Source organism: Aspergillus bombycis, assembly GCF_001792695.1.
Source record: "Aspergillus bombycis strain NRRL26010 chromosome Unknown contig00001, whole genome shotgun sequence".
NCBI classification, from domain to species: domain Eukaryota; kingdom Fungi; phylum Ascomycota; class Eurotiomycetes; order Eurotiales; family Aspergillaceae; genus Aspergillus; species Aspergillus bombycis.
This window is the reverse complement of record NW_019170003.1, coordinates 709,216-736,959: the sequence shown is the minus strand read 5'-3', so window position 1 is coordinate 736,959 and position 27,744 is coordinate 709,216. Positions and strand designations below refer to the sequence as shown.

Genomic DNA, 27,744 nt, shown 5'->3' with positions numbered 1-27,744 from the left:
ACCAACATGAAAGGTGAACAAGAAAGCAACCCAGAAAAAGACAAAAATTCGACAAAGAATTCCAGGTGGACCCTATCCACTCGGGTAGCAAAAGATCTCCTTTCTCAAACCATCGCCTTTTCGGTGATGACGAGGCCAGGGGTTTTCCGATCTGTATTGTCGTATGGGCCGTTACCGGACAAGTTGGTATCATTACCTGATCCTCACGGCTCAGAGCGAGAGTTTATTACTCAACATGGAAGAGGAATAATAAAATTTAATAAACGATTCGCGTGGGCTCGCCTGTCACGAGAGCCACTAGACCACATCGAGGGCGATGTCCACTCCACCTTCATTCAACCCCCCTGTTAGACTGTTAGACAAGATCCTGGACCTTCATTGACTGGACCCAGCGCGAACAACCCTACTTTAAATCTGCTTACCAGCATAATACGTCCTTCGTATTATGGCTGACATCCCGCAGCGGGACGAAAAGCCCCAGCAAAAGGAGTTCCTACAGGTGGGTTAAACTGACTTAGCTCCCCCAGTGACCATCCTTCGCTTTCCACGTGGCGCACACCAGATGCCCTGCAGATATCGGGCCAATCACTTGAGCCATACTCTTACCGTCAGTTCTTTATCTAATGATCGTCGCTAGGAACCGTCTTTGGATATCGATGGGAGCAACTACAGCATTCTAAGCGACCGCGATGCCGCCGAGATCCTCCCTTACGAAGCCGACGATTCTCCCTTTCCAGAGGTTCGTGCGGTCGTTCGACCGGTGGACGATGTCCATCTGCCGGTCAACACGGTTCGGATGTGGACGATTGGGGTGATATTTACGATCGTACGTCAATGGCGGAGCAGTGGTGTGTTGCGGAGCGTGTAACGCTGACTAGCCTTAGGTGGGGAGTGGATTGAATCAGTTCTTTAGTCTAAGGCAGCCCAGTGTAACCATCAGCGCTTTGGTTGCACAGCTGGTCGCATTTCCCGTTGGCTGCGCCTGGGCGAAATGGCTGCCATTGGGGTGGCTCAATCCGGATCGCCACTTCAACATCAAGGAGCATGCTTTGATCACCATCATGGCCAATGTCTCCTTCGGATCGGCGGCTGCGACGCAGATAATTGAGGCTATGGTGAAGTTCTACAACATGCCTTCACAAGGGGGGTTCGAGATTCTATTGTGTATCACCACTCAACTGTTCGGCTTTGGCTTGGCAGGCATGGCTTCGCGCTGGCTCGTGGGACCGGCGACAATGATTTGGCCGCAGGTTTTGTCGAATGCCGCGCTACTATCCACCTTACACTCGCGCGCCAACGTCGTCGCGGATGGCTGGTCGATCACGCGTCTCCGCTTCTTCCTTTTTGTTTTCGCGGGCGGGGCAATCTGGTATTTTGCTCCGGGCTACCTTTTCACCGGTCTGAGCACGTTTAACTTTATCTGCTGGATCGTACCGACGAACGTTGTGGTCAATCAGCTCTTTGGCCACACGACCGGGCTGGGCATGTCAATTCTAACCTTTGATTGGGCTCAGGTCGTCTATGCGAACCAAAGCCCGCTCCTGGTCCCTTTCTGGGCAGGGCTGAACGTGATTGGATCATTTGCCTTGTTCTTTTGGTTAATCTGCCCCATTCTATATTATACCAATACGTGGTACTCGGCGTATCTACCGCTGTTGAATCCCAACACCTTCGACAATACAGGGAAACCTTACAACACCAGCCGTGTGATGAACCATGACGGCACGGTCAACGTGGAGGCGTACCGCGGGTACTCGCCCATGTTTCTTCCAGCGGGCTATGCAGTGACCTACGGCGTAGCATTTGCCAATCTCACGGGTATCTTCGTTCACGTAGCTCTGTACCACGGAACTGACCTCTGGGAGCAATGGAAAGGACGGGATCAGAAGGATGTTCATTCACGCCTCATGGCCTCGTACAAAGACGTTCCTTGGTGGTGGTTTGCAGCCGTAACCATACTGATGTTTGTACTGAGCATTGTGACCAACGAGGTGTGGCACACGGGACTCCCAGCGTGGGCGGTCTTGCTGGCCTTCGTGCTGCCGATGATCTACTTTATCCCCGTTGGCATCATCAAGGCGGTCACGAATATTACCAGCAACCAGTTAAACCTTATCACGGAGTTTATTGGCGGCTACGCCTTCCTCGGACGACCCGTTGCCAACATGGCGTTCAAGTTTTACGGATATGTGGCAGTGTCTCAGGGACTAGAGTAAGCCATCCCGTTTCACCCCAGGAGTCTGAGCGCACCTAACCAAACAGATTCGTGGCGGACATGAAATTAGCTCACTATCTTCACATTGCTCCCCGAACCTTATTCTTAGCCCAGGGATTGGCGACTTTGATTGGGGCCATCGTCCAGTGCGGCGTCACGGTGTTCATGATCACTCGAATTGATGGCATCTGCACGCCCGACGCCGACGGCGGATTTACTTGTCCCCATGGTCGAGTCACGTATTCATCCTCGTTAATCTGGGGTAGGCATTCGCCATAACGCGTGAAACGAATTTGGTTAACAATATGTAGGAGCCCTCGGTCCCGGACGGAATTTTTCCCCCGGCCAAATCTACGGCAATCTTCTCTGGTTCTTCTTGGCTGGGCCTCTGGTCGTGATTGTCACATATCTCATTGGTCGGCGCTGGAAGCAGGCCAACTACATCTCCTGGCCGGTAGCTTTTGGTGCCATGAGCCTTGTCCCACCGGCCACAGGGATCAACTTTTCCTCCTGGTGGATTGTCAATCTTATCTTCAACGGCTTGATTAAACGACGCAGGCCGGCCTGGTGGGCTAAATATAGTAGGTCGTCTCTGCTACGAGTATATCGCTGCGTCGTTCTAACATGGTCTAGACTACGTTCTTTCAGCAGCACTTGACTGCGCCGTGGCCGTGGCCACCGTCATCATCTTCTTCTGTATCACCCTTCCAGCGGGTCCGCTACACTGGTGGGGCAATACCGTGTCCGCGCGCACTGCGGACGGTAAAGGCACACCGTGGAAGGCGCTACCGGAGTCAGGATACTTCGGACCTCGCAAAGGAACATGGGAATGAGTTTTTTTTTTCTGATATATCATTTGGTCGGCGCATTTATCTTCTCCATATAGGCCAGCAATACCCCTTTTCTATACGCTGGATACCTTTAAGCTTTGTTGGATATGGTTTTCGTGTGGCGTTTATTTTTCCGGGCAGACTTGGTCTGAGCATAGCATACAGTACCTATTAATTGTAATTATTTAGACGACACATATTACTTCATGTACCCATACAGTCACATATAAACGGTTAATTACAAATTTGGTTAGAGTTGGAAAGTGTGTATCCCGACAGAAGATATATATATACCCGCATGGTCAATCGGATGACCTTTGCTTCCGCTTAACAATATATCCATAGTGCAGACAACCAGTGAAGAGAGACATTGCATCGTCTAAGTCATTAATCCAATCGACAGATACCCAATGATCAGTAGCCATCAGTAGTATTCGACTTGTCCCATTTCCGAACAGAGAGTACAGAGCCGAATCAGACAGACAACAATTCCTCCCGCAACTCAACACAGAACCTAGCAACGAAGACAGTCGAAATGATACACCAGTTCAGAACCAACCTACCAACGAAGAATTACAAAACAAAAGCAAAGAAAGAAAGGAAAAGATCCGTCTAAACAGACACCTTCACCTCCCTCCCCTGCACCCAAACCCTAACAATATTTCGATCATCCCCCGTCATAAGAAACTTCTCAAAACCACCCTCGAGGCCATCCGCCTCCTCAACCGGCGCCATAATCCCCTCAGCGACGCCCGTCCTGACCAGACACGCATCAAACTCCAACCCGGACGCAAACCGCCCCACCCGATCCTCCAACCCAGCAACCCTAGCGCCCCCAAGCGTCGCCAGATAAAAGCTCTCGGCGATACTCAACGGCGCATCCCGGCCCCCGGTCTCCGTCTGCTTCGCAACCGACACCATAAACGCCGCGCGCATCACATCAAGCATCGACGACGAGTACCCACCCCCGCAATCCGTGCCCAGGCCGACCTTGATCCCGCGCGAGAGATACTCACGCACCGGCGCGATCATGAACTCATCCATGGTCGTGTTGGGGATGGGGCAGTGCGCGACGCCGCAGCCCAGCTCCTTGAGACGGGGCAGCTCCTCGGGCTGGGGGTAGATGGCGTGCGCAAGGATGGTGCGGTTGGTGAGGAGGCCGTAGCTGTCATACAGTTCCGTTTCGTTCTTGAACTGTGGGAAGAGGTCGCGGGTGAAGTTGACTTCGCCGTGGGACTCGTTGAAGTGCGTTTGCACGGGGATGCCCGGGTTCTGTTTCACGATGGTCCCCAATTCGCCCAGGAGATGTTCGTCGCAGGTGATTGCGAACCGCGGCGTGATGACTGGTGTCACGAGCCCCGTGGCGCCGTCGAGCTCCTTCACTTTGGCGATGAACTCGACGGTGTCGGAGACGGACTCGTCAACGGACGCGTCGACGTACCAGTCCGGTGCGTGGCGGTTCATGTTGCATTTCCCGATCAGCGCGCGCTGGCCAATGGCGAGACATGTTTCGGCCAGGATCACTGACGCGTCCTTGTGCCGGCTGCCGTAGTAGCAGGCCGTTGTGATGCCTTGCTTGAGACTCCCCTGCACGGCGGCGCGGTACAGCTGTTTGGCGTACACGGGGTCGGCCAGTTTGGATTCGTGCGCGAAGGTGATCTGCTCTAGCCAGGTGAGAAGAGGGATGCCGCGGCCGAGGCCGCGTTGGGACCATTGCGGGGCGTGCGTGTGGGTGTCGATGAAGCCCGGGATGAGGAATTCGGTGGCTGCGAGGGTGGTGACTGGGGTGGTGTCGGGGTTGTGGTTTGCTTGGGTGAGAAGGGCTGCGATGTCGGGTGGGTTGGTGGAGGGGTGCAGGGATTGGATTTGGCCTGTTGCGGAGATGATGAGGAGGGTGTTGGGGAGGATTTCGAGGGTCAGGGGATCTTTGCTGTGAATTAGAGTGCCGTGGAAGGCTTGGGCGGTTTTGGTGGTGGTGGTGGTGGACATTGTGGTGTTGTGTTGATGGGAGAGTATGTTTCTGGATGTGTTGTCTGGGGGAAGAGGTGGAGGAGTTCAGAAAGGACATGACCTGACCTGATGTGATGTAGTACTTTTTATCAGAGGTGGGGTAATAATAGACAGTGATAAGCGGACGAATGATAATGGTATCTCGACTCCATTGCATACGGATAAATTATGTACATCTTCACAGGGTATAAAAGGTTGCCATCTCTTCCTGAAACCAATCGTACGAATAGAACAATTCCTCGGCCAGCTGCGCATCGATCAGGGGCACATTTCCTGACCCATCTACAAGGAGCACATCGTCCAGGGTAGCCGCCATCGGCACCGGCGGTGCCACCAGAACGTTTTGTTGCTGCAGCTGTGGTTGTAGCGGTGGCTGACTCGGGGGTTGGCTGTGAATCTGTTCCTGTTGATATGCCAAGTGACTGAAGATGACTGTGCTATGATGGCGAAACGACTCCGCCAGGCGTTCCACTCCTGGCCGTCGCTTGCCGAACTCTTCCAGCACCACGACAACTGCCTGAATGGCCCGTCGCATCATTTGGTCGTTCGGTTGCCAGGCCGCTGGATGACCATCCCGGACAGAAAGGAAATTCTGGTTGAGACACCACAAGATGGTGATCCCTGCAAAGTAGATCTGACTCAGCGTCAGCCAGATCCATTTGAGCTTCCCAACGGAATAGCTGTCCCAATATGATCGGATGACTTGAATGCTGGCATCGCCGCAGCTCACAATGCTAGTCGCATCCGGTGTCGGATTTCGCGGGCTGGGTCGATGCATGAGAAGCAGAGTGGTCGCATAGAGATAATCGTAATAGCTGGTTGAATACAGAAGTGCGGGGGGATAGACGGGCGCATTCCGACGCCAGTCATCAAGCTCCTGCCGGAAGTGAAGGAGTGTAAGGGAAACTTCGGCGGGAGGAGGGGGAGGATGGTTATTGTATACTGCAAAGGTTAGTCTAAACGTATCGTCGTCCCGTTCGGGCAAACCTACAATAACGGTAAATCCGTGAGAATATCCGGCGCAGGCGCACCACCTGCACTGGGATCGTCATGGCACTGGCCCCCGGCGCTTCGCCCCAGTCATCGTTGAACTCGCGCGGTAAGTTCACGCTGATATCTTCGTCGGCGATGCCCAACGGTCGAGCCAGTGTGCTGGCAACAAGTCGATCGAGATTGTATAGACTCCAGAACGCTCGCTTGGCCATTTCATCCTCCACCACATTGCCCGAATTCCGAGCCTTATGCAGACCGAGACTCGTCGCTAGGCGGAGAGCGCTGCCCAGCACATGCCACACGCTCGGGCCGTTCGTGGAAAACATCGTCCATAGTGCCAGGCTTAGTAAGGCCCGCACCGCCGACAGATCCTCGTTTTGTAACGATAGTGATAGTGTTTCCTGGCTCGCACGGTAGTACTCGTTCGCTTGTGTGCCTTCGGCATTACTGATCAGCATGGCGATAGCAATTGTGATGTGGTATGTGTATAGCACGTCAGGCGATGGCACGTCGCCAGTATATATGCGTCGTAACTGCGTAAAGAACTCATGACGATGGAGAAATGGGTATTGGTAGCCAATGCCGTCGAAGTACTGCGAGGCCACTCGTTCCGCTTCCTCCAAGGAGGCCAAGCGGAGAACGCGCGGGGCAGACGCAACCGGGCGCGCAACCGATGGTCGTCGATTTTCCAGCTGATCTCGAAATATTTCGCCTACATTGGGCAGTTCTGCCCCGACAGCAGGCGAGTCAGCTGGGCTGGATGCTGAGACTGTCGCGGACGTCGTTGAACGGGAACCATCCCGGCCCATTAACACCGTTGGTACCTGGTACCACCAGTCCAAATCTCCTTCCCCATCCAGCGCGCTCCCTGTTGGCCTGTCGGCTACGGAGAGGCCCGTCTTGCGTCGCAGAACATCTTCTAGCCATCGTACGCGGTTCTGAAGGTTCTCCAGCTGATCTCGCGGGACGGAGGCACTGGCGACTTGGGGACCCGGCGGAGGAATCGTACATCGTACCCCGGCGCGAGTACATGCGGAACAGTTCGGATAGCGAAAATCACATTTCTTTTTCCGTTTGCGACAAAAGTCACAGGCCGTTGAAACACGTTTGCTGCGATGGGGGTGGGAGGTATGGGATGGGGTTTGCTGTGGCTGCAACGATGTCGGGGTCGTCAGGGAAGGGGGCTGAGAGAGCGGGGAGGTTTCAGGATGTAGTAGGGGAGGGGGAGGCGTGGAAACATGCGATGCGAAGGAAGAATCAAGACGAAACTTGCCCAGCTGATGTCGAAACTCGGGGTCGCGGTTGGTCATACTGGAAGATGCAGCAAAGGCCAAGGGGTCGGCGGCTCGAACCGCAGGCCATTCCGATGGTGGAGATGATGGCTTGGGGATGTCGTCCCGCTGCTTTAAAGGTCGTCCCTCCGCTAGTCCCGTTGAGGTTTGGTGTTCCCCATCACGCTGGCCGGAACCGGCGCCGATCTTTTTTCTTTTTGCCCTAAGCTCAAGTCGAACTCCAGGAGTACTACTCTCTGATAGCCAGCCAGCCACGGCGCCAATCGGCTAAGTCAATACCGTTCCTGTACGGCTATACCATGCGGCTAATATTCAGTTTTGAGATCATCAACCCCGCTTTCCTCTTCTCCCCTGATTCCACGAGAGATGACCTCCAGATGGAGTCTCCCAATAGACTCTCGCACTCCTGACCAGATTCGGCGGCAATCCATTATATCACTGTGGTTGGAACTTGAAAATGAGCTCACTGAACTCTAGTCCTGATTGGATGATCTGTCAAGTCCCATCGCCAGTATTACTAGTAGTAGTAGTAGTATGCAGTACAACCCGGTGGACACAAGCACGTTGCGCAATAAGCGTGATGATGATATGCAGCCAACAACGTCCTGTGCTTGTCCCATGATTTTTGCGACATGGATAAACCTGGTGAATTGCTGAACCCCAACAGAACCATACCCTGCCCCCAGCAGGCCTCACTGAGACCAGGCGTCAATCGTAGCCCCAGAGGTTTGCAGATCGCCCCTGATGTGCCTCTTACCCCTCACGTTTACATACCGAGGGAGAACTCCCTACCTCCTAGTCCCCTAACCTAAAGTAGCTGCAGTAAATCACATGTGGATCAGGAATCTACTGTCGATATACACTAAGCTAGGGGGGCTATTTAATATTTCAGTTGGGACCACCCGGCGGAATTGGCGAAAAGTCGTTACGGACCGAGGATCATCGAGGGCGGCTATTTACTAAATCCGTTACACAGCCAAATATAAACACTGACAACCACCCCTTCTCTGGCCCAAAGTCATCACCGTACCACCGGAATACGACTGAAAAATGAGTATCGCAACCGTAGAAACGGGGCACGTGGGGAGCCTCACCCAAGACCAAGAAGAGAAACTCCTACAGCTATGGGCGATCTTCCTGCGATCGTGCGATCCGGAGTTATATCGCACAGACACAAATCACAGTGGTCAGACTACCTCCACAACATCACCAAAGCAGCGCAGGAAGCTCTTCTCGCTATCGTGGTCAGAGGACACAGTTAAATCCAACGATGTGCCTTCAGTGCCTCCCAAACTGCTTTCTGAGCTCGAGGCGATGAAGATGAGCGCTCAGGAGATCAAATTGATACAGCAAGTTCTGACCAAGCTCAAGCCGGATGAGCTTCGCTCGGCTTTCTTCGCTATGATGAAACAAGATCATCCAGACACGTTCCTCCTTCGATACTTACGTGCCGAGAAATGGGATGTCAGCAAAGGGTTTGTCAAGTTTGTATCGGCACTGGAGTGGTGGAGCAAGCAGCAACAAGTGGAAGGTGAGGTAATCCGCAAGGGAGAGCTGCATGCATTGCAGCAGTCGCAGAGCGCCACTGGTAGCACCGATAAAAAGGATGGAGAGGGCTTTATGGCCCAGTTGCACATGGGCAAGGGCTTTTTTCATGGCTCCGATAAATCCGGTCGTCCTATTTGTGTTGTAAGAGCGCGGACCCATAAGCCAGGTGCGCAGAGTGAAAAGGCTCTCAATTCATATATTTTGTATAACATCGAATTGATGCGACTGCTGCTTGTTCCTCCAGTTGAAACCATGGTAAGTGCCCGTTACGTGTGACTGAGCATGAGGTATAAATTCGGCTAATTCGTGAACTGGATGAGTAGACACTAGTCTTCGACTTGACAAACTTTGCTCTTTCAAATATGGTAAACTATTATGAGCCTGCGAGGAACTGTGTATCATTTTGCTGACGATTCCCAGGAGTACGCTCCGGTCAAGTTCATCATTCAATGCTTCCAGGAGAACTACCCTGAATCGCTTGGATATATGCTCTTCTACAATGCCCCCTGGTTCTTCTCTGGTGCGTACAATACACCTTGCATCCCCCATCCTGCTACCCAGGCCCATGCTAATACCCGTATCCAGGAATTTGGAAGGTCATCCGGGGTTGGCTTGACCCCGTTGTGGCCGCCAAAGTTCATTTCGTGAACTCGGTTCAAGACTTGGAGCAATTTATCGATCGATCCCAGATTGTGACGGAGCTTGGCGGCGCTGAAGACTGGACCTACGAATATGTAGAGCCTCAACAAGACGAGAATGCTCAGCTTCAGGATACGACCACCAGAGACTCCATCATGGCCCAGCACCAACGGATCGGAGAGGAACTCTTCGAGGCAACCTCAATGTGGCTTTCTGCCAAGGACAAGGGAAATTTGGGCGATGCTTCACAGCAAAAGAATCGCAGGGTGGATATCGCTCGGCGGCTGCGAGAGAATTATTGGAAACTGGATCCGTACATCCGTTCCCGTACACTCCTGGATCGCATTGGTGTGATTCAAGCCCATGGAAATATCGACTTTTATCCCGACAAGGGGGGCCAAGGGAAGACCAAGGAAGAAAATGAGAAGGAAGCGAAGGCTGTGGTTGATCAAGTCGAGTACGCAAGGGAGGCACAGGTGGCCAGCGCAGCTTGATCAGCTACCGTGCTCATTTGTTTCGGGGATTCGTCATGACTAGGTTAAAGTTATTCTGGGCAAACGTTTCAAAGAAACTAGAATAGACAGAACACAACAAAGTGAAATATCTCTCAGAATCTGTCTAGTAGAGCAATGGTAAATTTGAATATATTGAGTAAGCCCTTCCACAGTTGCTATACCTGGGTTGGTGTATACTCTGAGCCGACGTTCTACCTCATGGGCTTCTGGTGTCCGTGATCTCACTTGTCAAAAGCAGGGTGTTGACCACATCTACGAGATTGGTTCTGGGTTCTTTAGAGCAAAGCCTGAAGGGTATTTATGAACCCTCACGTGGATAATTCTAACATAGTTTCGCCGAATAGGATGGATAAAATCGATGATTCATCTTAATAAATACTGTGATTTACAGCTGTTCTGTGTCCAGGACTAGAGACAGAGGTTACTGGCTAAGCACTCTCTGTACAAATGTCTAAATTGATACTCTTTCGAGAGATGATGGCTGGTATTAAACTTAACTGAATAGAATACAACATAAAACAACAGACCCTAAAGAAGAAAGAGTAGTCCTTACATGTACTGGCAGCGACCTGATTCTACTGCCTTAATCTTGAGAAAGATTTAGCGTAGCCCAATTCTCTACATCCTTATTTGAATAATAATCGAGATGTGCGGCTTGACAACACGTTTATAGAGATTTAGGGGCCTTTTATGAGCACCTTAAGTAGTCTATATGTTGGGCTACACGGCCCTGTCGACTTTACATCGTTCTGTTTACCATTCCTTGGTTTCCTCGGCGGATATCACACTTGCCTCCGGCGACTAGGCGGATCAGTGTCCACCTCCTTCACAGCCTCGTCCGCAGCTTTTCGCCCTTAGAGTAGGTAAAAGCAGGTAAAGGGACTAATACTCGGGATTCACGAGATATCGATGATACTGTGCGTTGCAGTTTAAGTGGACTTTGGGTAGGACATGCAGAGCACCTAGGTGTCTCTTTGAGACTGAATTGCATTATGAGTGAATCGCTCCCGCAAATAGAACAATATATACCTATGTCGGATGACTTCCCAAATCACAGAATAACCATTCCAACCAGCGCCTACAATAAGAACTTCAGCAAGCTCTTAATACCGAGGCACATGACAAGTCGGGTAAAACAGCCCTATTCGCAACTGCTGAAAGTGGCCATCAGGCCATAGTACAAGTACTACTCAAGGCTGGTGTCAATATATTGAGGCAAAGGATGAATCGCATAGAATACACCTATTCCCGGCTGCTGAGAATGGTCATGAGGGTATAGTGAAGTTACTGCTCGACGCAGGTGCTAATATTAATGCAAAAGATCACTCGGGTAAAACACCAATGTACTGGGCCAATATGTAAAGGCAGACGGCTCTTGTCGACCTGCTCCAGTCGAGGTCATAGACAGTTAATCTTATTAGTCTGACTGATTGACGAAGACTGGAAGGGAAACATCAATCATCAATTACTTACACAATGAAAAAAAAAACGGAAAAATGAAAAACTGAAAAACTGAAAAACTGAAAAAATATACAACAGCCAGCGAGTTTGCAAGCTCAATAATTGTCGCAGTATAGTAGGAAAATCCAGAAATGAACAATAATTCTCAGCACGACGTTTTGAGTCGGGCAATGATTGAGGTAGTAGGAGAAGAGGAAGTAGCAAATCGAGACTGGTTGAAGCTGAAACACCCTCTTACATGTTCAATCGTGTACTTGATCTTTGCGGATACCTTGCCATATTCCACCACAACGTGAAATATGACCAGGATGGCAGCGCGGAATCTAATCCAGACAGAGAGGCCAATTCTGGCGAGAATGAGCCAGTAAATACCAAAAAGCGACAGAGACAACAGAGCACGTATGACTCCCTTCCCAATTACACAAAATAGATGAAGCAGAATATAAGGGATCAGAAAATACCACTGAAGCTGATATCCCCGCAGTACCTAGCGAAGGTACACTGCAAAGGCAATATAGCGGCCGGTGTTGCCTTCGTCGTGCAGCCTGTTATCATACGCATTATCTGCTTAACACGAAATAAGATGGACCCCGTCTAGTATCGGGTGGCTATCATGCGGGATGGCCAGCATCCCGAGTTGATTGGCAACCAGATTCCGCCGAGTAAAATCATGACCATTGCAATGAAACATTCCGCTCTGATCCAGGAAGAGCACAATATTCGATTTATAAAGTTCCTGATAACCCGCAAGAGGCAAAGGAAGAAACATATTGACCCTAACGATGTGCAACATACAGTACGAGGTGGTCTCGATTCAAATACATTACATCGATTAGTGTGTCTGTCATTCAGTCCACGCCTGGACCGGTTTATTGAACATGCGCACGATATGCTGGCGCCGGACCTGGCGAAGTAGATTGGCCGTACAGATCTCGGGCTCAGTTACTTCTATGTGAACTTGACTACAGATGCAAGCAATCTGCCACCGGTCAATAACGTAGCGGCCCTATCGTACCAATTCGCTTCTGGAGAAGCCGGGAGCTATAGACGCTCGGGCCTGGGACAAGAATAGAACTTGGAATAAAGACCCATTTGCCTAGTACGGGATAGGGCTAGGTAGTGGGGACTGCGAAGTACATATGTGAGAAGCAGCAGGTTTTTAAGATTACGGGCAACCTGGCTGGGAGTTTCTAGTAGAAGAATTTCTAGATATTAGTTTGAAGGATTACCCCTTTCTAATAGTATAAAATATGTAGACTTGGCCATAAATTAGTGCATCGCGGAGTCCACAGGGAACTGTGTCATACTATTAATATCGAACTATATATTTCGGTTACCTTGAGGCCCATTTGGAACGTGTCATAGTTTGTCAACACCGAAACACTTGACCACGGTTCGCAATATGGTAAAAGAAGTCAGGATGCATGTGGATCTAATGCGACAAGACAGTTCGTGATGTGAATTCTCAAACTTGCCATACAAAATGGTCGAAGGCACAGACATCACATGACGCCCGAAGAAGGGGGCCAGATCTGTTATGTCATCAGGGGCTAAACCAGAACGGGACCCGAATGTAACAATGAATGACCTGAGGCTATCGTTGGCCCCGCGAGGCTCAAACAGTCACAGCCTCGAGCTGCCACTCGCTTTGAGAGGATGCAGGGGTTGTGGTTATAAACCTATGATCCCCCCTAAACCTCCCTTGTCTGCCTCACAATTTTTCTTGCCCTCCCCAAGTGAACAGGCCCAGCGCGCCAAACTTCCAGTTGTTCCTGGTCGCCGTTCCTGAATGCGGAGTTGCCAACTTTCCTAATCCGGTCATCTATTTTAGTCCGGATATTTATCGTCAGTCGTCATTCTTAATTTCCTACCTGTTAGTGACATTGTACTATTCCCTGGCGATCATATATACAGCAATTGGGACAGAATGGCAGAAGAGACACAGGTACTTTCTATCCAGCAACGGATCGCCGCCCTGAATCAGGCGCAGGTTGAACAAAGCCCCCCGGCAGCATCGCCGTTACTCGGGGCGCAACCAACCCCTTTCACATCGCGTCCTGCCCCTTTGCGACAGCAAACGATCAATAATCCTCCAGTCAATTCTCGTGGTTTTCTTGGGGATGGTTCACCCGATAGAAATGAGCCAACAGGGGCCCAACAAAAACCTGTGCCCAGGCCACCACCAACACCTGTCCAGAAACCAAAGGCCCCTCCACCATTGCCGGTTCGAAAGGCGTCAACCGAATCAGCGCCAGCGCTACCACCGCGACGACCGTCAGGGTTCTCTCGAAAGGAATCAAGGGAGTCCCTAGGCTCGGATGTTTCCCATTCAACCTCTACAAGTGCGGGGCGGGCTACAATAGCGTCAACTACATCTAATAACTCGGATACCATTCGCAGCGTACGTGCGCCTGCCTGGGGTGCAAAGTTGCCTCCTTTGCCACCGAAAAAGCAAGAGACGAAGACTGTTCAGCCACCGCCACGGCCGAGACCGTCGCCCGCAAACAGCAGCAGAAGCCTCTCGCAGGGTCGTCCCTCACTACCCCCTCGGCGGGAGTCGACCAACAGCACGTCAACTAATGGGGCCCGCTCTACGTCTCGGCCTCCTCCACCATTACCTTCTAGGGTAAATATCGATAAGTCACCAGGACCAAGTGCAGATATCAATGGCAAGCAATCAACGAGAAAACTGCCTCCGCCGCCCCCTTCGAGTGCTGCCCTGGAGAAGATTCAAAGTTCAGGGCTTGTAGGGATAAACCGGAACACCGAGAGCTCTGGGCAAAGGATGAATAGTGATGTACAAGAAGCACAGCCGAATGGGGTGCCACCTCCGGTCCCCAGAGCGACACGCCCAGACGTCGATCTCGCCAAACTTCAGGCGACTAAACCACGCCTTTGTAAAACCGCGCATTCAGCTACGGCACCAAGCACTATGTGCTTGAAGTGTCGTGATTTCTCGGCGCCTGATGCCCACGCAGCGCGATATCCTCGAGAATCTCTGCCGTCTTATGACCTGGCATGGCTGGCAAGGGAATTGACAGCGCCATTTCCTTCGCTCACTGATAAAGCGAGAGCTTTGTTCACTTGGTTCCATCACAATATAGAATACGATGTGCATTCCTTCTTTAACAAATGTGTAAAACCTTCCACGCCAGCCGGGACTTTAGCATCAGGACTGGCGGTGTGTGCGGGATACGCCAGTCTGTTTGCCACGCTCGCAACTCACGCCGGGCTCGAGGCAGTGGTAGTCAGTGGTCACGGCAAGGGATACGGCTATGATGCTCCTGCCCCGGGCTCCCCTATACCCCCTGTCTCGGCAACCGGGCATGCCTGGAGTGCAGTGAGAATTGATAATGGACAGTGGAAGCTATTGGACACCTGCTGGGGTGCGGGTGTAGTTCAGGGCCCTGGTCTCCCTTACAAGAAGCAATTCAACCCCGCCATGTTCACCGACTCGAATGACGAGTTCGGGCTCCGACATTTCCCTTCCAACCGATCTCACTTCTTCCGGGATGATGGCCGGCCCGAGATCACTTGGGAGGAGTATATCCTGGGCAACCCGAACTCACCATTGAGCGCCGAGCAGCCGACGATCTTTGGCGACGCACAAAATCACAGCATAAGCGAACGGTCATTCCGTCCGGCGGCCAAGCAAATCTCTATCCACGACCCCAGCCCGCTCCGGTTCCAGTTCAACCTCATCTGCGAACACTGGACCCTGGAGCATCACACCCGAGCCAAGCCTGGGCTTTTCTTGCTGATGGTTCACGGCCTTGACGGTCGGCAAGAGGACCGTCTCCCTTTCACCCATGTCCGGGGCTCCGGACCGGGAGGAGGTGGGGACTTCTGGTATGTCGACGTACCGAATGCCAAGATCCTGGGCGCACCCGGCCAGAAGCTAGCCATCGCCGTACTTACCAGCTTCGGGGATCGAAAGGACGCACGGGGCGTGACCGCGGAAGAATATCGGCAGCAAGTCGGTCGGGTAGGCATGGCGTGGGCTTACATTGCGGAGTGGCAGCTGGTGTGATTTAGCGTGCAGCCCTAACGGTCTGGCGGGCTTAGAATTAGGCGCCGCTTGGCTTCTTTCATGGCGACGTCCCCATTGGTTCTGAATTTCCCTAATACCCGATCCTTCGTACTCGAAGATTCTTCCGCGACAGCAGGGATCACGATGTTGCTTAGCATAGGATACACTAATGGTAATGAATGATGCTTTTTCCGTAATCCCGAACAAGGCATGAATGCAGGCGGGCATTCGACTATCACCCCACAGCAAGATGTACCAGGAATAAACGGAACATCACACTGTAATGACCATGTGTCCTGTGATCGAGTACATACACAGAGCCTCCTCGTAGAACAAACCGAATTCGGGCGATGAACGAGGAAACATGAAAATCACACTAACCCTACGGACGGCAGTACCAAGCTAAATAGCCATGGATTGATTCTTTACGTTAACCCAGGACCCCGGTTATTAGTCAAAGCTGAATCAGGCACCACAGGAACAGGCCTTGACCATTCAGAGGGGAGATTGGGGCATATAACTGCAAGATCCCACTCCTTGAATTAAAATCAATTATGTTAAGTTCCGAGCCATAATCCTTCATCCCCCTAACGTGGGCGAAATTATAAAACGTAAAGAAATGCGAAAAGTCAAAGCGAGTAGAAGGAAAAAGAAAAGGAAAAAAATTTTTTTTTTTTTTGGTCATAAGCCTTTGTGGCTTGATACAAGACACCGCTACGGGAGGTAAAGGTTGTCGGCTAATATCATGATGCTGCTAAATTAGTAGTATCGTGGATACGAGCCCCCCTCACATGGTACAGTCCAGCATTACCTTGGGTACCGATTGACTTCCTACATACGTCCGTGGCAATACTCCCGTTGCTGTGACGCAGGTATCCTCTATTAGAAGCAATATAACATGACATTAAGTAATATAGGGGAATAATGGTCGGAAACCTTGCCAGGGATATGCAAACTGTGATCGAGTAGTACCGTCGTCGATGTATCTGAGCGCTGCGAGAGCCCCCACCGGCCATACGACTTGCCGGGGACATCTGTTGGTAGCATTGATGATTGTTGAACATTTTGAGTGTGGACAAGTATATAGATTTTTTTTTATTTATTTATCTATGAATGACGTCGTTTTTCTTTCGCTTATTTTTTTTCTTTCTTTTTTATTTATTTTTGGTTTATAATTTTCAAGTTGTTCCATAATACTGGAGCACGACTCGTGATGTGCCGCTGCCCTAATTGGTGGAATTTCCGATTCTGGAAATGGCACGTTGGCCGAGGCACATGCTCCCAGTTCCTCCAATCAGGAACGTCCACTCGGGGCTGGGGAACACCGAAATGGGACCATTTCATTTGTTCACCTTAATTTCGCCCCCTTTCAGCTGGTCGTCTCCACCTTTTCACTTACTCGCTCGGGTTAAGCCGTTTGCTCGAATGGGGGCCTCAGATTCTAGGCTGGAGTTGTTTTTTTTGTTCTGGGGAATTGGTCGGGGGTTTGGGGCCTCCTATTCCTCCACATTCGACCATCCACCGAACCTCAACGCTCAACACCACCACCACTAAAGCTCACCAACTTTTTTCGGAATCCATTCGGGTCCATGGAACCCGCTACGCGATTTCAGATTTTTCATTTCGCTTTGAATGACATGTTCCGAGACGGTTGAGGAGTAGTTCCCGTGCCTGTTTAGGCTCTTTTGTAAAGTGATGGATGTCAGCGATCGGCACTCTCTTCGATTGATTGACCCTACTCTACACTATTGCTTTCTTCTTTTTCCTCTTTTGAATTTTCATTTTTATTTTTTTTAACTCAATTATTAACCCCTCGGACCTTTTTCTTTTGCTTTTTCACTCCTCACTTGACAAGCGCCGTGACGGGAACTCCGTCTCTGGGAAACCCCCCCGTCCGCCCGGGAAAGGAAGCGATGTGTGCCGATCCGTCTGCAATCGGCTCTGTTCAAAGGCAATTTGCTCGAGGGTACGACTCGCGCCGTGTTTGCCCTCCGGCGCAATAGGTCACTTTCGGTGTCTCTTCCTTTCACGGCCCCATCGGCTTAGGAACACTAGTGCTAACCCGCGTGGTCAGGCTTCCCCGGATCCCTCCACGTCGCGACTCTGGTTCGTCCAACAACCCGGCCTCTCACTATCCATCGGAGTTATGCAATATGCTGACCACGACCCTTCCGTCTTTGATTATTTCTCAAACGGCCACCCTTGGCCTAGGGTCGCAGCCGGTGGACCCGAGATGTGGTCCTCCATTTCCCAGTCTCCCAATGAATCTTCCCGGCGAAATGATTGCATGGATACCTGATCATGGGATTGGTTGCTCTGGCCTGATCCCCTCACTGACCCTAAATCTCCAGACCATGTGTTGCCTCCCCGCGGGTTTCCCCATTCTTACTGAATGAGGAACCCGTCCGTTTTGGACTCGGACAGCCGAAAGGCTGCTACTTTGTGTCATTGTTGACAGAAGAGCTACTCCTGTGGGCCGCCTATATGATGTGTCTGATCCATGATTGGATATGGTTTCTGGTTGTCTCACCGAATGGAATCCAGTGAATCTCGCTAGTTTAGACTAATCTCGCCAGTCGCATGGCGTGCAGCCCTTTCCCCATCATGGCACCTCGGGTCGGTACAGGCTCAAGCGTCATCAGGAATTTAGACGGAATTGGCTGTCATTCGATGCGACATTGGAAGGCAAAATTTCCGTCCCCTGTCCTCGGGTATATTAAGACCGGCCCGTCCCCTGCAGTGGTGTAAAAATTTTTTTATTTACACAGTTTTTGCAACTCCCTCTTCTGTGGCTTCTGCGTTCATCAGGTAGCCGTCTACCCCATCCGGATTAGAGTGGAGTGGTGAGCTACATCTTGCCTTCAAGATGGCTATTGGCAACATTTATGTCATTGCGGCCATCGCCGTCATCGGCGGTGGTCTTTTCGGTTTCGATATCTCGTCAATGTCTGCAATTATCGGCACAAATACTTACAAGTGTTATTTCAACAACGGAGGAAGTGTGACAATCAATGAGAACGGTGAAAGGGAATGTGGAGGCCCCGATACAATGACCCAGGGTGGTATCACTGCAGCCATGGCTGGTGGCTCCTGGTTAGGTGCTCTGGTCTCTGGGTACCTGTCTGATATGCTCGGTCGTAAGCAATCGATCATGATTGGTTCCGTGATTTGGTAGGCCTATGAGCACTTCCGCCCCTTTGGGACTCCCCTAACTGTTGAGCAGGTGCATTGGATGTATTCTTGTTTGCGCCGCCCAGAACATCCCCATGTTGATTGTTGGTCGTATCATCAACGGTTTCAGTGTCGGTATCTGCTCTGCTCAGGTCCCCGTCTATATCTCTGAGATCGTAAGTATACTTAGGCCCTGACCTATAACTCCTAGCAATTTGCTGATCTCTCATTCAGGCCCCTCCCACTAAGCGTGGTCGCCTTGTTGGTCTTCAGCAATGGGCCATCACGTGGGGTATCTTGATCATGTTCTAGTAAGTCTAGCCTCAGAGCTCTCCACTATTTTCTTCAGACTAATAATTGATCCCTCTTTAGCATTTCTTATGGATGTAGCTTTATCAAGGGCACCGCCGCATTCCGGATTCCTTGGGGTCTGCAGATGATTCCTGCCATTCTTCTTTTCCTTGGAATGATTTTGCTCCCAGAGTCTCCCCGTTGGCTGGCCCGTAAGGACCGTTGGGAGGAGTGCCATGCTGTCCTTACCTTGGTCCATGGTCACGGTGACCCGGACTCTCCTTTTGTCCAAAGCGAATTCGAGGAGATTAAGGGCATGTGTGAATTTGAACGTCAGAATGCCGACGTGAGCTTCATGGAGCTCCTCAAGCCGAACATGATCAACCGTACTCACGTCGGTGTCTTTACGCAAATCTGGTCCCAGCTTACAGGCATGAACGTGATGATGTACTACATTACGTATGTTTTTGCGATGGCCGGTTTGCAGGGTAACAACCTTCTGGTGTCTTCCAGTATTCAATACGTGATCAACGTGTTCATGACCATCCCTGCTCTCTTGTGGCTGGATCGCTGGGGTCGTCGTCCCACTTTCCTTATTGGTGCAGCCCTCATGGCGACCTGGATGTACGCCAATGCTGGTCTGATGGCCGCACACGGCCATGCCGCTCCCCCGGGCGGTCTCAATGGAACACCCGCCGAGTCCTGGGAGATCACCGGCCCTCCTAGCAAGGCTGTCATTGCGTGCACCTACCTGTTTGTCGCCTCCTACGCCATCACCTGGGGTCCCGCCTCGTGGGTGTACCCTCCCGAGCTCTTCCCCTTACGTGTTCGTGGCAAGGCCAACGCTCTGTGCACCTCGTTTAACTGGGCCTTCAACTTCGCTCTGGGTTGGTTCGTCCCCCCTGCCTTCGAGAACATCAAGTGGCAGGTCTACATTGTCTTCGGTGTTTTCTGCACTGCCATGTTCATCCATGTGTTCTTCATGTTCCCAGAGACCGCCGGTAAGACCCTCGAAGATGTCGAGGCCATCTTCACCGACCCCACCGGTCTTCCGCTCATCGGTATTCCCGCCTGGAAGACCAAGAACGAATTCTCGCGCGGTGCCACCCTGGAACAGGTCGGCTTCGACGAGGAGAAGAAGGTCGGTGGTACCGTCCAGCACTCCGAGACCGCATAATTGGATGATGGAGGACTTGCGTAGTCTATGTTTGGGGTTGAATTCTGAACGAAAATATTTTAATTACTCGCCTATATACCAGCCTAGCAAACCTGTCCATTCGTGTGGGTTTGTTATGAACATGTGTGTGACTTAATTAGTTCATGTTTACGAGAGAACGATGATGTCTTGATACCTACTGCTTCTATGGGATAGCTTCTAATTCACTCGTGCTTCTATATTAATCTGTTCGACCATGTACAGCCATGTGTCCTGTACCGAATATTAGAATCTATACAACAAACTATTACAACATCATTACCGTGAAGTAAATCTTCCCTTCACAAATAACCAACTATCCACTAGGATCCCGATACAACTTACAAAATAACCACATCCAAACATTCCCCGATAGAGCCTCATATTTCACCCGGCCAAACAGATAACCTTGAATTCATCCATACAACAAACCGCTGTATGATGCACATCATTGCAGTAAGTCCGAATAAGCCTGGCCACAATCTCACCATCGCAGACCCGTTACCGCCAGTCATACTTCGGGAAGCCGACCCGATCGATTCGGGACTTGCCATTCTCCTCAATGCCAATAAATCAGTTTCTTGGCTGCATTGGAGAAAGCTTCATCCGGACGTATCGGAGTATGCATTCCCGCAAGCCAAGATGGTCTGTGCTGAAGACAGCTTTTTTTTTGGTATTTTTGTCTTACTGGGCGATCCTGTAGACACGATTAGATACCAGAGGGGGAGGGAAGAATGATCGGAAAGAACTATTGAGTTGGGCTATTTGGCTGAAACCTCATTCTTCATGGCCGAATACACATACCCATAGCAGGAATCTCAAGAATGAAGAAGGACACTTAAAGAACGCAATACTAATACCAAGAATCATTTCGTATCTACTCCGTACATTTTCCTTGGCTGAAACACGGCCTGCAAAGGCGGCAGAAAAGTAGTAAACGTATCCAATGCATCGTCCCAAAATGCCTCCCCAGGCTCCCCAGGCTCCCCAGGCGCAAATCGGATATCATACCGTTGTGCCAGGGTAGATAACGCAACGCGGAGACTAAGCATAGCTAGATTCTTCCCTGCACAGCCGTATACCCCTATATCACTTGTGGTGTCAATAATCCGTATCTACCCCTGACATACTATACTCGATATTCGTATGGAAGATTAATGACCACGAAGGAAGGGGGGAGGAAAGTCTCACCCAAAGAAAACGGAAAATATGGCGCCTGGTCAGTCCCCCACTCGTCCTTTTTTTCGCCCCATCGCTCGGGGATAAACTCCTTTCGAGAATTTGGAGTATCGCTCGTCTGTTTGGATTAGCTGCAGTAGGACGAACACGTTCACGTCGCCTGGGATCGACACTTCGTCAATCTGGAGGCCCTTGGCGGCGGTATCCACTGCCTGAGAAAGAGGGTCGCAAATGATGGATCTTGTAGACTATATCGTCGATATAGGTTATAAGTTTGATTCTGTCGTACGTCCAGCTTTAGGGGCCGTTCGGCATTGCGCTGTTGAGCTGGGCTTGGAGCTTTTAGAGGACTTGGGGGTGCTTGGCGAGGAAGTAGATGATGTTTGATAGGGCTGAGGCGGTTGTATCGCTGGTTTTGCTCAATTAGATATTGGGCTTGGGGATACCCTCGTTGTATTTCTTCTGTTTTTTCTCTTAAAAGGGGAAGAACAGGCGCAAGTACGTACCTGCCCGCAATCACCACCACACGAGAGTCATTATGAAGAGCCGGTTCGGACGGTGGGGCTGAAACATCGTTGTCTATGAAAGCCTTCAAGACCCAGGACATGATGTCTTGAGGATCCTTATCGTGGTCCCCGCTCTGTCGCGTTAAATCGGGGTATATGTCAATCTTGTGCACCTTCGACAGCTAAACTAGAAGAGCAAGGAGGACTTGATGCCTTGCGCTTGGTCTCAACCTGATTAGTGCACCACTTAAAGAAGCCCTGGTATCTAGCCATTGCGCTTGGGAGCTTACCCAGCATGTTCAAAAGCTACGGAAGGTGGCTCACGACACTAATAAAGCGCATATGGTCACGAGCAACACTGATAGCGGGGTGCGCATTCCCAGTTGCAAGATTGCCAAAGTCCCTACCGAATCCGATGTCTCCCATGATATCGAAGACAAAAAACATGGACCAGGTGGTCGCATCGAGAGGTTTTCCTTGATTAGCTTCGATCTAGGAAATGACCTTCTCCACCTGCGCTATGACACGGGGTTCGTAGACGCCGAGGGCTATTACGTACTCGCTAGTAGTGACATATTTACTGTCCGTAAAGGTAGGGTTGACCAACATTTGGTACTGAAGGCTCGGTCCCATGCCCTTCTTCGTCGCCGATGGTCGTCGAAGTCGCGGCTTAGAGACATGCATGTTTTCGTGTGATCTACGTCCAATTGCCCGTACCAGATTGACTTGCGACATTCAATATGGGGGCCGTATATTACGGGTAGTGCTGTATTTCGGAGAATGGAGATCTCACGGGGCCCTGCCATGGTCCCTGCCATGGCCCCTGCTTAGGGTAGGAGCTCAGGAGGTTTAGTTAAAGTGGCTTGCCTCTGCGGACGAGGTCGCCGTACTGCTCGTGAAGCCTTTTATGTTCCACATTGTATTGGTTATGCTTTGCCGCTAGAAAGGCGCTATAGAACCGGGTGAGCTTGCATGCGAAGGGCCCGGGGAAAGGATGAAGTCGGTGGAAGAATAATCGGTATATGTTGATACAACCAACGAGGCAGATGTTGAACGAAGTGGTGAGCAAGGCAACTCTTCCTAGAACTTGGATTGGAGGAAGCACTGTGATTATAAAGTATGTATAGAATATAGATAGGACGGTCACAGCGTAGAGCCCCAATAGCTTATAGATATAGTTTTCCACACAAAAGGAGGTGCGAAAAATGGTTGTATGCAGAAGAACCCCTAAAAGTGTTGCGAACCCTCCTAGCTGAAGAAGGTCCCTCTCCAGCACTTCTTTGAGGGTTTTTTGGCGCAGCAATGGTGCGAAAATCCATTATAGCTGAGCATCAAGTGAGGTAAACGATAGGAAAGGACTTTCCCTGGAGCTCTTCGCGCACCTTATCATGCTTTTCCCTTGAAGAGATGCCAGTGTGTCTCTACTGTTTAGTCTGGTCGTCATCGTCACTTTCCTCTCCCTGGAATAAGAAAATATGTGGTAAGATGCTTTCAAGGCGCATAGGTTCACATGAAGTTACTACGAGTCATATCTCCACCTTGAATGGGACATCTATAAAGGCCTCCATCAAGGCACATGGTTACTAGCGCAGTTTGATTTCTTCGTGATGTAAGCCACGCCAGGCTGAACCTACAGTGCTATGAGTTTGTTATCTTATTTGTTAATGAAAAACCCAGGATCCATGGTAGACTTTGCGAATGTGGCTTGTGCGGCGTGTCAAAGAGAGTCTCTAGATTCCACAAGCCATATTTTCGGTCTTTTGTGGTGTTCAACAGGACACTCAGGACACTCATATGGCGATTCTTAAGACGTTCTTCAACATCATCGTTCCTTACAATCATGGGATTACCGAAGCCGCTGAGCTGTTGTCTGTCTCCAACCCCAGAATTCTCAGCAGCTAAGTTGTATTAAGTATTCCAACGCCAAGAATGGCTTCGCTCGACGTCTGAACTGTCTCAGCAGGAGCCGTATCGAAAGCCACCTCAACACTAGTGGCACGGCCGTGCGTGGGCCTGGCAAGAAGATAATATGGCACGCATTGGCTCCAACGGAGATAGTGACATCGTCGCCACCAGATAGAGTGGGCATATTGAGTCTGCGCCACTTCACACCCCCGAACTGGGGTCAATTGGAGCGGTTAGGGGTGAGTGTAAGTAGTCTCCTTCCTCCAAAGCACGCCTTTTTACATCCATCCCCTGATCCATTGCGTACTCTACCCATAGGCGGATCATGGCAGTATATGTCACTTGGACCGAGCCAGGTCTTGAGTCTGACGATCAAAGGAACATACTAGTCTGTACCTAGTTAAAAAGTGACAGAGGATAGGCTGTTTCGGAGTTCAGACGCAGAAAGTTCCAAGTTCAATTGGCATTACCCAATGACACCCATGCGTCAATTCTGGTCAATGGAGGAGCAATGAATACGCATCTCTGCAGCGAATAATCAAGGAGCGTTCCTAATGAATGCTCTAACTCTTATTAGTGGAATGCTATCTGTATGACAATCATGCCTAGACCCATATCGCAAATCGCATTAATGCGACCGCTTGCCTGTGCAACAGACTTCGGCTGCTAGTCCAGGTCCAGAAGCGCTCCAGCGAGGCTCCAATATGCTGAACCTAGTGTCTGCCGTGCGATATTGACCACGCCTCACCATAATCATTCGTATGTGAGGGCCTCTGAGGGTCGGCGACCACTACTAAGCTGAGGATATCACCATCGAATGCTCGGAGGGAATCCAGCCGATGCCATGATATCCATGCGACGTAGTGGCATCTCCTTACAAACGTGTATCTATTGTGTCTTGAGTCAACTTGACTCTGAAAAGCACATAGAACTTGACAATCGCCGATGCTACTCCGGGCTTATGGGTAGATTGACGCATACTATGGCCCCCACTCAGCGTCGTCTACTATGATCGGGTTCTGTGCTTCGTTACTATACTCATTGTGAGAACGGAACAGTTTGGAACGTGTCCGAGTGATACTCTTAGTCGCCATGGTGGTCAATCCTGGAGGAGTCATGTAGATCAATGGACCCTGGTTGAACTTGGGTTCAGCGTCTGTGACAGATCATCTGCGCGCATGCGCTATTGTTTGTCGGATTCCGTAGGGCGTGTCTGCCACACATATTGGCCCAGATACGGGGGCATTCTGATTTTTGAGCAAAGCGGCCGCCACTTGGAGTATCATTTATAGTCTAATGTGGATATGCCGATGGTTCTGTTTCGATCAGCAGACGTGTTTAGAACGTTTCAATCACTATTCTAGAAGGAAGGCAATCCGACGGTTCTCAAGCGCCCAAAGGCCGCAGATGTAAGGATAGATGGTTTTGATTCGAAATGGTCAAGTCCAATTGGGTATGGGTAGCCAAGGTTTTCCACCTTGTCCGGTAAATGCTTCATCCTCGGTCCAAATTCACCTCAAACAGAATACCGCTGATCCCATGTGGGACTGGTCGACTTCCAGGAGTCTTGGCGTCAGAATACGCCATTTCAAGAGGCGACGGCGAGATTCGTAGATGATGGCGGTCTGTAATGGTTGCATCGAGCACAACCCGACCTTGCAGCAGGACCTGATTACTATGCACCGAATAATGTCTAAGAACGAGTCAGCAGCAAAGGAATACGATGAGTTCAAGATACGATCCAACTTGTTGGGCGGGACTTCCGTCAATCGCTGAATGGCTGTGTTGACGGTGGAACCCCGGGGCGGAGAAAAATAGAAGAAAAAAAAAAGCCCCCCTGGATTGGGTTTAATTTGCGCTCTTAACAATTCAAACGAATTAGGTGTCTCGTACTCGTACCCCATCAGTTCTCAATTTCTTACCCAGGAGAGTCACGGCTTTTCATCTTTCGCCGGTGCAATCTCTTTTATGCTTTTTTGTTGTTCTCTCCTCTGACCGTGTCCTCCTCTTCAATTCTATTCTGTTTCCCTTATCTTCGATTCCGCTCCGATACGGCGGACGATCCCGCGTTGGAATCGTAGAAAATCATTCTCACGAAAGCCGACGCTAATCGAGATACGCTCCAAGAGAGCGTCAAGGGAGGCACTCATAGGACGGCTTCAAAATTGGACTAACACTGAACGTCATTTCATCTGATCATGGCTCGCGGCCGGAGCTCGAGTAACTTGGGTGCGGACATACCGGGTGACACCAGCGCACCGGCAATGTCGACCATGAATGAAGTGAGTCCGATTGAAACGGATGCTCCAAAGTGGGATAAGGTATGGTCTAAATCAACTGCGCGGCTCGCAACTGCCCTTGCTCAAGTGCTTCTCCTACCCTATGCTCACTCCAGCCCGAGGTATCGCAGTCTTCGGAGAAGTCGCTCAAATCGCAATCGAAGCGTCGCAAAAGCAGATCCCTACTTCGTCGCTTTAAAGACAAATGCCTGAAACATACATGGCTCCTACCTCTCCTCATGTTGATTGTTCTGCTCGCCCTGTATGCAGTCAACCCCAACCCGTCCAACCCGCTGCATAGCGCAATCTTTTTGTCCTACCCTCAAGGGCCGAAAACCCCTGGTGGCCCGGTCATGTACGGAAAAGGCCCCAAGGACATCGCCTTTGTTTCGTTCTACACTATCGTCTTATCCTTCACTCGGGAATTCATCATGCAACGTATCATCCGGCCGTGGGCGATTTACTGCGGAATCCGCGGCAAAGGCAAGACTGCGCGCTTCATGGAGCAGGTGTACACAGCGATCTACTTCGGCATTTTCGGTCCATTCGGCTTGTACGTAATGTACAGGTCTGATATTTGGTATTTTAACACAACGGCGATGTACGAGGGTTTCCCGCACCGTGAGCATGAGGCGCTATTCAAGGCCTACTATCTGTTGCAGGCGAGCTACTGGGCTCAACAAGCCATCGTGCTCTTGCTCCAGCTGGAGAAGCCCCGGAAGGACTTCAAAGAACTTGTCGGGCATCACATCATTACCTTGGCTCTCATCGCCCTGAGCTATCGGTTCCACTTCACCTACATGGGCCTTGCGGTCTATATCACGCACGATGTCTCTGACTTCTTCCTTGCGGTATGCATGCGTCTTGAACTCCGTATGGTGACAGATACTAATTCCACTAGACTTCGAAAACACTCAACTACCTTGACTCGTTCATTACTCCGCCGTACTTCGGTATGTTCGTTGGAATGTGGATCTACTGCCGCCACTACCTGAACCTGAAGATTCTCTGGGCGGTTCTTACCGAATTCCGAACCGTTGGTCCTTTCGAGCTGAACTGGGAGACCCAGCAGTACAAGTGTTGGATCAGTCAATATATCACCTTTGCCTTGCTGGCGAGCTTGCAGGCCGTCAACCTTTTCTGGCTCTTTTTGATCCTTCGCATTCTCAAGAACTACGTCTTCAACAGCATTAGAAAGGATGAGCGCAGTGATGATGAGGACACGGAGGAAGAGGAAGAAGCGGAACAGGAGCAAAACGGCCGTGCTACTCTGGCGACTGGAGCTCAGGTGCCCACCGTTACTGCCCGAAACATCGGCAAGGAGAACCAGGCTCCGCAAGTCCTGGTGAACGGGGAGCCCCTCAACGAGAAGTCCTCTAGTCGCCGGTAGAAGTTGCGCTCTGCCACTCCTATCCACCTGAAAGGTAGGGCTTTTTTCCAATGCGGTCTTGACGGAGTTTGCACTGCTTTCTCTCTTTCTTAGCTCTTCAGCTACTTGGGTCAACAACTCATATTTCACCGTTTTCGTGTGGCGGTTCACTTTGGTCTGCTTCTAAATGAAGCGTTTTGCATGGTTGTCGCATCGGTATTCATGGTCTACGAGATTCGCTTCGTTGCACACTTTTTTTTTCTCTTTCCTCTTATATATTTGGTCGTCTGGCGTTGTGCATGACACAGCTGTATGG

The 27,744-nt window shown here is 50.7% G+C and overlaps 8 protein-coding genes across 8 annotated transcripts; 5 read left to right on the top strand and 3 right to left on the bottom strand.

Moving 5' to 3' along the window:
* Positions 1–445: 445 nt before the first annotated feature.
* Positions 446–3,048, top strand: optF (small oligopeptide transporter, OPT family; the record flags this gene model as incomplete). Its single annotated transcript, XM_022527400.1, has 6 exons — positions 446–499; positions 638–826; positions 885–2,212; positions 2,263–2,477; positions 2,527–2,796; positions 2,849–3,048. The coding sequence occupies 6 exons, from the start codon at positions 446–448 to the stop codon at positions 3,046–3,048; spliced, it is 2,256 nt and encodes a 751-aa protein (XP_022394723.1).
* A 609-nt stretch (positions 3,049–3,657) lies between these two features.
* ABOM_000269 (putative guanine deaminase) lies at positions 3,658–5,034 on the bottom strand (the record flags this gene model as incomplete). Its single annotated transcript, XM_022527399.1, has 1 exon — positions 3,658–5,034. The coding sequence occupies one exon, from the start codon at positions 5,032–5,034 to the stop codon at positions 3,658–3,660; it is 1,377 nt and encodes a 458-aa protein (XP_022394941.1).
* A 199-nt stretch (positions 5,035–5,233) lies between these two features.
* Positions 5,234–7,358, bottom strand: ABOM_000268 (putative C6 transcription factor; the record flags this gene model as incomplete). Its single annotated transcript, XM_022527398.1, has 2 exons — positions 5,234–5,997; positions 6,047–7,358. 2 exons carry the CDS (start codon positions 7,356–7,358, stop codon positions 5,234–5,236), a joined length of 2,076 nt encoding a protein of 691 aa, XP_022394942.1.
* A 1,032-nt stretch (positions 7,359–8,390) lies between these two features.
* On the top strand, positions 8,391–10,021 carry ABOM_000267 (CRAL-TRIO domain-containing protein; the record flags this gene model as incomplete). Its single annotated transcript, XM_022527397.1, has 4 exons — positions 8,391–9,143; positions 9,212–9,253; positions 9,309–9,408; positions 9,474–10,021. The coding sequence occupies 4 exons, from the start codon at positions 8,391–8,393 to the stop codon at positions 10,019–10,021; spliced, it is 1,443 nt and encodes a 480-aa protein (XP_022394933.1).
* Positions 10,022–13,430: 3,409 nt separating this feature from the next.
* ABOM_000266 (uncharacterized protein) lies at positions 13,431–15,533 on the top strand (the record flags this gene model as incomplete). Its single annotated transcript, XM_022527396.1, has 1 exon — positions 13,431–15,533. One exon carries the CDS (start codon positions 13,431–13,433, stop codon positions 15,531–15,533), a length of 2,103 nt encoding a protein of 700 aa, XP_022394934.1.
* Positions 15,534–18,345: 2,812 nt separating this feature from the next.
* Positions 18,346–20,172, top strand: ABOM_000265 (sugar porter family MFS transporter; the record flags this gene model as incomplete). The annotated part of the gene is made up of 4 exons (XM_022527395.1): positions 18,346–18,704; positions 18,757–18,880; positions 18,939–19,015; positions 19,077–20,172. Coding segments are annotated over 4 exons (1,656 nt in total), but the record flags the coding sequence as incomplete, so codon positions are not given.
* Positions 20,173–21,711: 1,539 nt separating this feature from the next.
* On the bottom strand, positions 21,712–21,976 carry ABOM_000264 (cytochrome P450; the record flags this gene model as incomplete). The annotated part of the gene is made up of 2 exons (XM_022527394.1): positions 21,712–21,778; positions 21,876–21,976. The coding sequence occupies 2 exons, from the start codon at positions 21,974–21,976 to the stop codon at positions 21,712–21,714; spliced, it is 168 nt and encodes a 55-aa protein (XP_022394936.1).
* Positions 21,977–25,978: 4,002 nt separating this feature from the next.
* On the top strand, positions 25,979–27,449 carry ABOM_000263 (TLC domain-containing protein; the record flags this gene model as incomplete). Its single annotated transcript, XM_022527393.1, has 3 exons — positions 25,979–26,101; positions 26,176–26,910; positions 26,961–27,449. 3 exons carry the CDS (start codon positions 25,979–25,981, stop codon positions 27,447–27,449), a joined length of 1,347 nt encoding a protein of 448 aa, XP_022394937.1.
* Between the last annotated feature and the right edge of the window lie 295 nt (positions 27,450–27,744).